This window comes from Equus caballus, chromosome 25, assembly GCF_041296265.1.
Source record: "Equus caballus isolate H_3958 breed thoroughbred chromosome 25, TB-T2T, whole genome shotgun sequence".
In the NCBI taxonomy this organism is placed as follows: domain Eukaryota; kingdom Metazoa; phylum Chordata; class Mammalia; order Perissodactyla; family Equidae; genus Equus; species Equus caballus.
Window position 1 is genome coordinate 31,523,383 of NC_091708.1, and position 12,286 is coordinate 31,535,668.

A 12,286-nucleotide genomic window follows, 5' to 3' on the forward strand; every position below is an offset into this window, starting at 1 on the left:
CTGAGCTTGGTGGAGGAGGGAGTGGACTCTAAGTGTTGTGGTTTGTGTGTTTGTATGTGATTTATTGTTTTATTTTGGTCATATCTGTATCACCAAATCATAGCACAGCTTATGGCATATAATTGGCGTCAAATTCTACAGCAATAGATGTACGAATGAGTGAAGGATGCATGAATGAATTTTCCGAGGATGAGAAAGCTACACAGTGGCTCCAAAAATAACCAAAACATGAATCTCTGGAGTCCAAGTCCAGAGTCCTCTCCACTACCCTATGGTGTATTTTCAAGTGACAATACTTGATGGAATCATGGAATTTCAAAAAAGGGAAGGACCTTGGAGACCACCTTAGTTAACACTCCCATTTTACAGATGAGGAAACAGAAGCTCAAAGAAGTTCCATTACTTGGCCAATATCACACATCGCTGAGATAGGTGAGCTGGGCCAGCGCCCAGGTTCCCTGACTCTAACGTCAATGATGTTGCCACTGCACCCTTGCAGATTTAAGCAGACAACTCTCCCAGCCTCCATGTCTCAGCTCAGGCTTCTGAGTGACAGAACATGTGCCTTCTGCACACAGACCACTGCTTACGCACCTAATATTGCTCAGCTTGTGGAACAACATGAGAGAGGGCTTCTGCTGGGATTTCATTCCAAAGGTTCTCATTGTTGTCAGTAGCACTGACTCCCCACCGGGACTCTATGAGCTGAAGCCAGTCTCTGTGTGCATATGCAGGAGGAAGGAGGTGGCCTTAACCCACTTAAGTGAGGAGAGAAGACTTCCGCTTTCTTTCTGAAGCTCCCAGATCACCCTGGATTCTGGATGGGGGCACTGGCCCAAAGCTTGAGGTCTAGGACATTTTACAAAAGCTGGCTCTCTAGCTTAAGACAATGCAGCACATTCTGGTATTGAAGCCTTTCTTTCATGATGCAAATGTCAAGTTTCTAATGTTTTGTGTCCATGTTAGCATACAGGAAGACACAGTGGAAACCACCTGTGAACATGCTTTAGTGTTTCAGGAAAGCTACACACAGTGAGGAGGAAGTGTCCGTTGACAACTGCCCCAATGAGCATGTCGTGGTTGGCTTTTGCTCTGGTCTGAACCTGGCCTGGATGGGCACACACGTCTCAGAGTACCCATTTGCACATGCGTCCATGTGCATAAGAGCTCCACCTAATCTTTGCACATAGTAGGTGCCAAATCAATGTTTATGGTATTAACGCTTTCCCAGTTGTGGCTATCATGCACTTTTTTCTTAGTAGCACTTACAGTGTATGTGTGTGTTTAATTAATGTCAGTCTCTCCTCTGAGAGCAGGGAGCATGTTTGTTTTACTCATCATTGTATCACCTGCCCCAAACCCAGTGCTGGGCCTGTAGCTGGTGCTTAATAATTATTTGAGGATTAAATAAAGGAAGAACGGAATAACTAGATGACCAGAGGCCTGACTTCTGGGTTGAACTCCATCATTTAATTAACCATGTGACCTCAGTTAAATCTTATACTAATTTTAGAGCTAGAAAGGATCTTAGAAATCAGCTTGTTGGATGATTGCAAACTTTGTTTTAGCAGTGGAATCCAAAGAAAAGCGTACATGAACACTGAACACCAAAGCAGATGCAAACTCTCTCTTGCATGAGGGCGTGTAAGGCTGGGGATCATGCCTGATCACCTCCCCCACTTTGCCTGTCTTCCCACACTACAGTGGCTTCTATGACTTCTTCAACTGACCCTCAGGATTTCAAAGAGCAATGGTTGAAAACCACTGATCTACATCAAGATTATCATTGGATAGATGAGGAAAGTAAAATCCAAGAGAGGAGGGAGCTTGCCTAAAGTCATAAGACCACTGCCTGGAAGGGTGGAATAAGTACCCAGAAGTCCTTAGCCCTAAACTCATTATCAGCCTTTCACTTCTCAGCATCTCTAAAACTACCCCAAAATGTTTGCAAAGTGGTTGTGAGGGAAAATGTTTGGTAGAGTCCTTTCAGAGCCCTGAAACACTCTACATTTGGAAGCCATGCTGGGGAGTTGTACAACATAGTGGTTGAAAGGAGGGCTTTGGGGTCAGGTGGAGTAGTGTTTGGACCTTAGCTCCATTCCTTACTAGAGGAATGAGCTAGGGCAATGCACTCAATCTTCCCAAGATCTAATTTTCCTATTGGTAAAATATCAAGGCACGGCTCACCTCACAGAGGATGTTGTGTGAATTGAATGTCCTCCCTTCATGGTATATCATAAGTACTCTTTAAAAGGCTGCTATTGTTGAGCATTCTATATTTGTGGTTCTACTCAATGTATCCATTTAAACATAGGTTATGTCAACAACAATCACAAACATATATTAATCATGTAATACACACGATATTGCCCTTATAAAACTCCAGTATAGTCATCGCTCATGTCATATCATGACTACTTATCTTCAGGGCAACTTATACCCAATGTCTAGCACAGTGTCTGGCATATAATAGTTGTGAAGCAACATTTGGAAACAATGAATGGATCCCTTCAGGTCTAGTGTATTCATTACTGTGGTTATGGACTTATAACCAGATTTTGTTTCCAGTCCAAGCTCCACCTTTCCTTGGCTACAAACCTTTATTTGAGTCATTCATCTTGTGATCTTTAAAATGAAATACGAACCCCAGTAATCCCAACTTTAAAGTATTCTCAGGAGGCTCAAATGGAAGAGAAAGCCACATATAAAATCAAGAGGTTATTATTATCTAACGAAACACCAACAGAATAAGATATCTGGATCTTCACTACTTCTTCTATTCCCCTAAATCCAACATCTCAATTTTATATTCTTCCCAATACCAGGGATTTCAGATATTGGTATATTCTGTTGAGTAATCAATGAGCACCCATGGTTGGTTTATGCATATTCATAAACAGCAATGACTGTATTCTGTCAGAAACTATTTTAAGAATCCAAATTTGAAATTAAGTAGATAACTACTGTTCTTAGGTTGTTTAGGAGTAAGTCTCCTAAAGACCTTTGAATCAATAACTTTATTTTTGAAATTCTGATATTCTCTTTTGAAAGAAGAAATGCACCATATTTCTGATCCCTGTGCTTTTTTCCTTTTCTTGCACACCTCATATTCATTTTCCTTTGTGTTCTGCTTTTCATCATACCCAGACCATCTTTTCCCAATAACTCTCTGATTATTTACCACTCTTCAAGGCTCACAGAAAGTTCATCTGTGAGCTCTTGCATAAATAGAACCATTGCAAGACCTCAGTCACTAGTGGGCCAACTTTCAAGCTACGATTTGAATATTCAGCCCAGAATCACAGGCATTTGCAGCTGGTAGAGATTTCATGAGTCACTCATTCCCAGTCCACAATGTCACAAAATGTGCAAAGGAGATTAGCCCATTTTCATATCAAATACATAAAAGATTTAAGACCTGAATCCATGCCTTCCCAGCTGCAGGCCAGGGTTCTATCCTCCACCATGTTTTCTGGCTCAATTATTTTGATGGGCTCAGAAGTGTTAGGGTTTGTCCTTCTTCCTTGACCTTTAAGACAAAGACTACACTTCTAGAGAGTCTTTTGCATTCTCCAATTCATTGAAGTCCACAACATTTGTTGTATGCTTATGATACGAGGTAGAACAAAATCACTCTGGGGACCCAGAAATGAATTATACATATATATACATATAAGTTCTGCCCTCATGGAGTTTCTAGTTAGGTGAGAAAGAAATACAAGATTGCACTCTAATTCCAAATGACTGAAAACTAAAGAGGTATAAGTGTAGCAAGCTGTGTCAATATAAAAGAGAGGGTGATCATGTGGAATGGAGAGAATCTAAGATGGTTTCAAAGAGAAAAGAACTGTGGCCAAGTCCTTTCTGGATGAGTAGGATTCCAATAGGCCAAGAACCAGTTCAGATCTGCTCAAGAAAAGGTTGCTCATCAAGTATCCTTACTTGTTTCCAAATGTGTGAATAAGTTTGAGTAGGATATTGGGTACGTTAATAGCATTTGCAAAACAGCACTGCTTATGCCTAAAGTGATTGACTAAAATTAGTGTGACTGTGGATGCAGATAAACCAAAGTCTGAATCCCAGTCCCACCACTTACTGACTATGTGACTTTAGACAAGTTATTTCACCAGCTGAAGCTCAATTACTTCATCTATAAAGTGGAGAAAACAGATGGAACCTATCTCTGATGGTTGTTATAAGGTTTAAATGAAATAGTATAAAGAAAGTACTAACACCATGTCCAACACACAGTAAGTACTCAATAAACATTAACTATTTGCTCTTCTCCTTATCATTATTAATCTCTTGCAAAAAGTAAAAAAAAAAAAAAAAAGAAGTGAGAAAGTGAGTAACATCCTGCTGAAAGGGCATGATTCTTATGGCTCAGATGCTACTTCAAACAGCAAGTCTCATTCCAACGACTGACCCCAAAAAGCACTCTATGAATGAAATACAAAGGCTAACTTAGCCCAGATCTTACCTGTATATTTTATATCTGGTTGTAAATCCTTGACGGTGTCTTTCCACAAAGGATAGGTAGCTCCTGGAGTGGTGGAAAGGCCCCCTGTCTGAAATAAGCCAATCAAATTCCTTGGAGACATGTTGGTCTGTCCCAGCTGGTTCCTGGTGGGAGGGCTGCACTGAGATACGGCCCCATATAAACAGGAAGTAGAGGAGCTCAACAAACCTCCAGTTCATGCTTTTCTGCCGGCCTTTTTCCTCTCATTCTTGCTCCATTCTGTGGAGTCCTGTGGAGAAAAGAATAAAAAGAGAGAGAGAGAGAAAGGAGGAAGTAAAGAGGGAGAGAGGAAAGAGAGAGAAGGGAAAAAAAAATAAAACAAAATAAAAGGAAGAGAGAGAAAGACAAAGGAAAAGAAAAATGGTATTAACACATCTTCATAGTACTACCTTACATCAGTAGAGTGCTTTAAGGTTTACAAAGATCAGTACAGGGTCAGGTTAAGAGCATGGCCTTGAAGGAGATCTGGGCTCATGTTCCTGCTTTGCTGTTCACATGTTGTGTGAACATGGACAAACTGCTTGACTTCTTATGATGCAGTTTCCTCGTTTGTAAAACACAGGATGGGCTTACATGCCTCTATCTCGGCACTTGGAACATTGTAGGTGTTCAAGTCATATGTGTTGAAAAGATGAATGAAACCAACAAATGGAGAAACAGAGTCTGACACAGCCAGAAAGGGACCTCCAGTGTCTGTCCCACCTAGTAACTTCACAAACAACCTGCCTGTCATAGCAGAGACTCAGCAAAATGAGAGTTCCTTTCTTTCCTCCTCTCACACAGGCATGTACCTACAGAACACATGATTTGCTTTTGCATAAGTAGGTGAAGGCACAAAGTCTTAGGGTGGATAATGACCAGGACTATCTGGGTTGGATACCTTACGGATGAAGAGCTCATGGACTTCATTAGAGTCCACTTCTACAATGCTCAGTGGACATCTCTTTCAATCCAAGGAAATGTGACGAGAGAATCCACTTTGAGACTCTGAGCCTCAAGCTTCCCTGGTGCTCAGAAGGAAAACTTAAGGCCAAGGAACTGGGTGGAGGCTTGCTCACCTCTTCTTTCAGTGGTGGCATAGCACAGTGGAGCCATGCTGGAGAAACACAAGACTAAGGGAGAGCTTACACAGAAGCTCCTTTTGGGGAGGAGAGAAGAGAAACCACAAGGCCATGCCCGGTCTTTGGAAAATTTCCATGTTTTGTTTTTATCATTTCATCATCATTCTACTTACTAGTTTAATGCTGTGTTGTCTGTGTCCCCATCCCACTTATTCTAGAAGAGGCTATCCTTTTCTATATTGAAGGGCAGCTTTGAATCCAGGTACTATCAGTTATAAACAGTATTATTTCAGGCAAGTCATTTAACTTCTCTGAGTCTCAGCTTCCTTGTCTGTAAAACGTAGTTAACAATAGCATCCACAGCCAGAACTAATGTGAGAATGAAATGACACAATTGACGTAAAGTGTTCCACCCAGTGCCTGGCATTTGGTTAAGTGCTCAATAAATGGCATCAATGATGATGAGGATAATGATAATGATGAATGTTGGTACTGATGACGTCCACTTATTCCCTGCTGGGAGGGTCTTTGCTCATATGGTCCTCACTGTCCGGCCAAGTCCTGTTTATCTTTCAGTAGCTAGTTGAGGTCAAGTCCTCAAAGATCATTTCTTTTTTCTATTCCTATCAAAAGTGTTAGTTGTTCCTTTCTCTCAGCTCCAGTTGCTCACTTTAATAACTGTATGTTAATACTTATTATCTTTTATTACACCTATTCGTTTCTGTGTCTGTGTTTCTCACTGGGCTATGAGGCTTTAAGTGGAAAGAACCTTTAAAAGACTGTTTCTATACATGGCTAGCTATGTGACTCCAGACAGTCATATCCTCTCTCTAAATCTCTGATTTTTATGCTACCATTTCAAAATGTGGCAAGGACACAAACATTTTGTCAAATGTAAAAATATAGATAAACATGAATAAATATGACAGCTTATTTGTTTACCCTTCCAGCTGAAAATGGGAAGAAAGTAAAGCTAAAAAAGAGAAAATCAGAAAGAAAGAGATGTGAATTTCCCATCCAGTTGGATATTTCCCTCTGTTGTCCAATTGCACCATTTTATTATGAGTAGCTACAGCAATCTGCTTGGCACTGCAAGCCCCAGCTGTCAGGGGCAAAGGAGAGAGGCACGTGAACAGAGGAGTGGGCTGGCAGAAGCTGTGGCCTGAAGTTTTGTTCAGAGCCTAAAACAAAGCCGTACATGTTGAATGCAGAGCTGTAACAGCTACAGCTGCCAAAACTGTCTGCCGGAGCCCACCTGAGTGGCAAGCAGGGGGTGGAGGTGATTGTTCAAAGATCCCGGTGGGGAGCTACAGCACACTGAAATCACAGCATGTCACCTATCCAGCCCTTATACATGGCTTCTGTTGTAAGTGGGTGCAGGGGGTGAGGGGAGCCTGGGAGAGAATGCCTGGCTGTTAGACTGTTTGCAAGGAAACAGGATTCAGAACATCACCCCTTTCAAAAGCAGAATGAGGCTATACATGGAACAGTAGCCTATGTGTATGTGTCTGCATGTGTAACAGAGAGAGACTTCAGCCTGTAGTCCTAGAATTAGCTGAAATTTGAAAGATCTAATCCAGTACTTCCCAAAGTGGAGGCCATTTTGACCCCCAAGGGACACCTTTGATTGTCATGATGGAGGGTGTGCTACTGGCATGTAGTGGGTAGAGGCTAGAGATGCTGCCACAAATCCTACAATGCGCAGGACAGTCCCCAAAAATAAACAATATTGGACCCAAAATGTCAAGGGTGCAAAAGTTAAGCCCTGCTCTAACCCAACTCCTTTGTTCATATTGTGACCTGAGTGGCTAATTGGGCCAGACTCTTGTCTCATAGCTCCTGGTTTTCATTCTTCCACGTTGTTTTGACAGGGCAGTGGGTGTATGTGGCTGTGTCTGAACCTTCTTTGTTGTTGTGGCTTGTGATGCAATCTACATTTGAGCAAGTAAAGATGAGTGCTTCATGGAAGAAGTCTGAACATGTCTCTGTTGACTTAGAAAATCACAATAATCCACAGAATGTGAGAAATGAAAATGAAAGTTTCTACAAGGTGCATTTTAATAGAAATGGGGTGTTTTGTTGGGCAAGAACTAGGACTAGTAGAGATGTTGCCTAAATGTTGCCATTTGATGACAGACATTGTGACTCCCATTCTGTAAATAAGCCCATGTTAGCACCAAATGTACTAGAGACTTTGGATAATATAAGGGTTACGTGACTGGTATTTATTGAGCATCTACTGTGTGCTTGGATCTAAAAGTATCTGTTCTCTTGGTAGCAGCCAAAGCATCCAGTACAGAGCAGATGTTGATAAAGGTTTATTCTGCGAGGTGGCAACAGTTATCCCATTTAACAGATGAGCATCTTGGGACTTGGAGACATTAAATAACTTTCCCAAGCTCACAATTCCTGAGTATTAGATTCAAGATTCTAACCCATGTATATCTCATTAAAAAATCTGTATAGTTTCCACTACATCCCCCACCCCGGCTGAAATTAGGTCCTGCCCTCCAGAGATCCATAGTGTCATGGGGCAGTCATACACATGGGTAATGAATTGTAATATGAAATATGCTGTCATAAATACTAGAACAGAAGAAAAAAGTCTCATGGAGGAATACAGGCCAGAGATAACGTTTTCAACCGAGAGATCTGAAGAGGATTCTAAGAAGAAGTGGTCTTTGAACAGAGCCTTAAATAGCATATATGATTTTATTAAGCAGAGATGAGGAAAAGGAAACTCCAGCAGAGTGGGTAGCATAAAACAAGACTTGGGGTTGGGAGAGGGCAGGATGATGGGGTGTGTGCCCCGAGTGGCACACAGGGTAGCAGAGGTTTTAGCGAGAATAAGGGTCCATGAGGCATTTGATCACCCATATTTCTCTTTCTCTCTCTCTCTCCCTCATCAGGCAAGAACTGGGTATTTCATTTTGGTGCTGTACACTCAGGACAACACATTGGGGATGTTTAAGAAATTCACCCATTATCACATTTAGCTGGAAATTAAATAGTGAACAGAGCAGCCAAAGCCCTCAGGGAATTCATTTTCTCTTAGGTTGAGAGGAGTAAACAGATGAACAGTAACCACATATATGATGGTGAGGAGAGCTCTGAAGAATATAGTGCAAGGAAGAGGGAGTGAGAGCGAGGGTATTGCTTTGCGTACAATGGTTTCAGGAAAACTTTCTCTGAGAAAATGGTTTTGGAGCAGAGGCCTGAAGGAAGTGAAGGAGAGAGCAGTGCAGATGCCTCTGGGGAAAAAGAAATGTCAGTGGAAGGAAGGGTCAGAGAGAGGGTCAGCACTGGTTTACTGTTGGACATATCAGAGGTTGAGCTGCAGTTCAGTCTCCCTCGGGGGCTTTCAGTGTAGCTGCTGTTAAAGTCAGTTTGAGGAAGGAATCACGCATTTATTCAGTATTTACTACGTATCAGGAACCCTGCTAGTTGCTTTATACATGTGACCTCGTCACAATATCCTGAGAGGCTATGGTCCCCATTTTATACATGGAGGGAGGGAAACTGAGGTTCAGAAGTTTTAAGTAACTGGCCCAACATCACAAAGCTGGCAAATGGCAGAGCTAAAGTTGGAGGCTGTGCTGTTCAATTTGGGAGCACTGACCATGGGGCCATCAAGCACTTCAAGTATGGCTAGGCCCAATACAGAGGTGCTGCACATATAAAATATAGACCCAGATTTCAAAGACTCAGTAGGAGCAACAGAATGCAAAATATCTCACTGATATTTTATATTGGCTACATGTTGAAATATTACTAGTTTGAATGTATTAGGTTCAATAAAACACATTATTAAAATTCGTTTCATCTATTTCTTTTTAATTGTTTTAATATGACTGCTAAAACTTTAAAATTACCAGTGCAGATGGTATTCTATTGTTATCGGACAGTGCAGGGCTAGAATGAGCCTTCTCTGCTCTATGACACTGCCTGGGAAGGTCATTCATCCATCTCCAGGTTTTTATCAACATTTGGAGAACCCAATTCACTCTCTCCTACAACTGTTTGGTTGAGCCACTGTGTACCTGCCGCCTCCCTTCAAAATCAATAAAGAAGCAGACAATAAATATGTTACAAATAAAAACTCCCATGTTCAAGGGCCATATCTCCCAATTGTCATATCCTCTAGACAGCTCTGGGTATCTACTACATTTCAGAACTGTCGTTGTTCCAACATTCATAAAGGGAACTTCCTGCCACTAGGGTTTAGAGCCTGTTAAACAGAGGCTGGTTCTATTCCGAGTGCTGCCCTTGACTCTCTGTGACCTTCTGTGAGTCACAGGCCCGCTGTTGCAAGGTGCCCTATTGGACGTGGAGCTGCTGACATGGGCTGTAGCCCGGAGAGCACATGGGGCCCTTGGCTGAACCCTGCTATATATAAGCCTGCAGTGTTATTAAGGGAATCGGGTTCATCCTACACAGAGCACATTCTCTAATTGTTGCCATTGTAAATTTTTTACATCTGAGGAACACATGCAGGAGAAAGAGATGAGAGAGACGGGCCTTCCAGCAGCAGTGTCACCAAGCTTCTCCTCTGGAGCTTTCTGCATGGATTGCTGCACCATCACTCACATTTTGGGCCAGAGAATGGAACGGAAGGCTTCCTTCATCCCCCACCCTTGGGGGTCCCTGAGGCTGATGACCCAGTCTGAGATCACCCACATCCAGGCTTCAATTTCTAAACCTGAATCTCCAGATAAGACTTCTTACCAGAGACACAAACTTACAAAGCTGGGTGACCTTGAGCACATTAATAAACCCCTCTGTGCCTCAGTTTCCTTATCTGTAAAATGTGGGCAATAACAGGAGGATGAGTACCTCTTAGGGTTCAGATAAAGATTAAATAAGACTTTAAATACACCTATTTTAGTCTCAGTTTCAGCCAAAGCCCAAGTCAATAGATACCAATAGATAACATATTCTAAAAAGAAGTGCATAACCACTATCCAGGACTTACCAAAAAAGGTAGCCAAAATGCACTTTTTAAGATTCTTAATTTCTCACCCACATGACAGCATAAAGAGTTCGACGTTGGGATTCCAAGAGGAGTTTAAGTGAGAACTGACTGTGTGCTGTGACTCCTCCTGCCCTTCCTCAAACAACTCAGAGGGAGAGTCAGGGTAGAAGCTCCTCGCCTCAAGTTTCAACAAACTCAAAGAACATGATAAATGCTCCCAGGGGCTTGGGGGAGCATGACGGATAACTGTCTGACTCACCTCAAAGAAAGCTAAAAAAAGAATTCTAAAGACAGAAATCCAAAGAAGGGTAGGCTAAACCTGGTGGCACAGTAGTGGCTGCAATTTGGGAAGTACTTCCTTAGCTTATGTGTAAGGAATGTGTCCCCCATGGATCAGAGGTAGGCCACATGCAAGAGAAAGCCAGAGACATTGCCCTAGATCCTGCTCTGGAGGGAAAGAGGTTCTGGCTAAAGGAAACTGGAATCTCCCTGCCGTTTACCAGTGGTCTCAGGAATGACTGGCTGGCATGCAACTGAAAAGAGATGCATTTTCCTTCATCAAAGGAATCGCCAGTAAGAGATCCCAGAGAAGAAGGGAAGCCCTGGATACCCCCCAAGACGCTGCATGTGAAACACGTTACCACTAAACCCCTGCCAAGTCCTCAGAGCACTGATGCTGTCATCAAAAAAAGTACTAGACAAGGAAGACTCTTGCTTCCTCCTTACCTCTCTCTCCTTGATCAAACTCTGTACTCTGGAGAAGTCAAGATCAAGGTTAGGAAGATGGAGGAGATATGGCAAAATCCTAAACTGGGAGAAAGAACAGGGGAATCTGGAGGAAGAGTGAAGTTGTCACTTTAAAGAAAATTTGATTTGTTTGTTGTAATATTCTGAATTGGACACATTAATTACCAAATCAAGACTGTATATGAGGAATAGAGGTAAACAGAAAAAATATTGAATGTAACTTGAAAAAATCATGGACTTGCCTTAAGTTTCATTCAAATGTCAGGGAAACCTGATCCAAGAGTAAATTTAAACAGTAGAAAACAAGAATCAAATTTGGGTTTTTTCCCTGATTTAACTCTATGAATTCTGTTTGGTCAAAGTAAAGATTCCATGTATTAAACTTACCTCAGTGCCCAGCTCAGTGTAAAAGACTAACGGAGTCTCATCGGATTTTACTAATCAGGACACATAGAACAGGAAAAAATATCAGAACTTCTAGTGTACATGTTTATTACCTACTTTCAACACTTAGCCCAAATATCAGACGATCACAAGTCACCAGCGATACTGGAGTAAAGAATGGGAGTCCTACAGCATGAAGAGGCTGGGTTCCATCTTTCCTTCACTTTCAGTATATTGCGATGCTTTTGCGTTTATCTGTGCCTAGTTTATAAACAATGGAGTTTCGGATTATATTATATGATTTTAACTAAACCAAGTCTCACAAAATGGCAAGTGGCTTAAAAACAAACTGGATTGGCAATAATGATAATAATTCAAGTCAGCATGAACAAGAAAGTGGTAGAGGAATGGGCATATTACAATGTCAAACCAAATCAATGAGGATCTAAGCAGATTTGTCAAGGATTGGCCAAAATAATTCATTATGATCAAGAGAACAAATTAAAATATGGATTTACATACATTATTATTAATGCTGACCCTTGCTCTAAGTGGACATTGAGCATTGGGGAATCATGACATTAGCTAGTAAAAGTAATATGT

General features: G+C 41.6%; 1 protein-coding gene across 1 annotated transcript in view; it reads right to left on the bottom strand.

Moving 5' to 3' along the window:
* The window catches only part of BRINP1 (BMP/retinoic acid inducible neural specific 1), a 171,932-nt gene that overhangs the window by 119,803 nt on the left and 39,843 nt on the right, over positions 1-12,286 (bottom strand). Inside the window, exon 2 of the mRNA XM_023628761.2 lies at positions 4,481-4,748. Within this exon, the coding sequence (XP_023484529.1) occupies positions 4,481-4,698 (218 nt within the window). The 5' untranslated portion in view covers positions 4,699-4,748. The remainder of the gene's footprint in view (positions 1-4,480; positions 4,749-12,286) is intronic.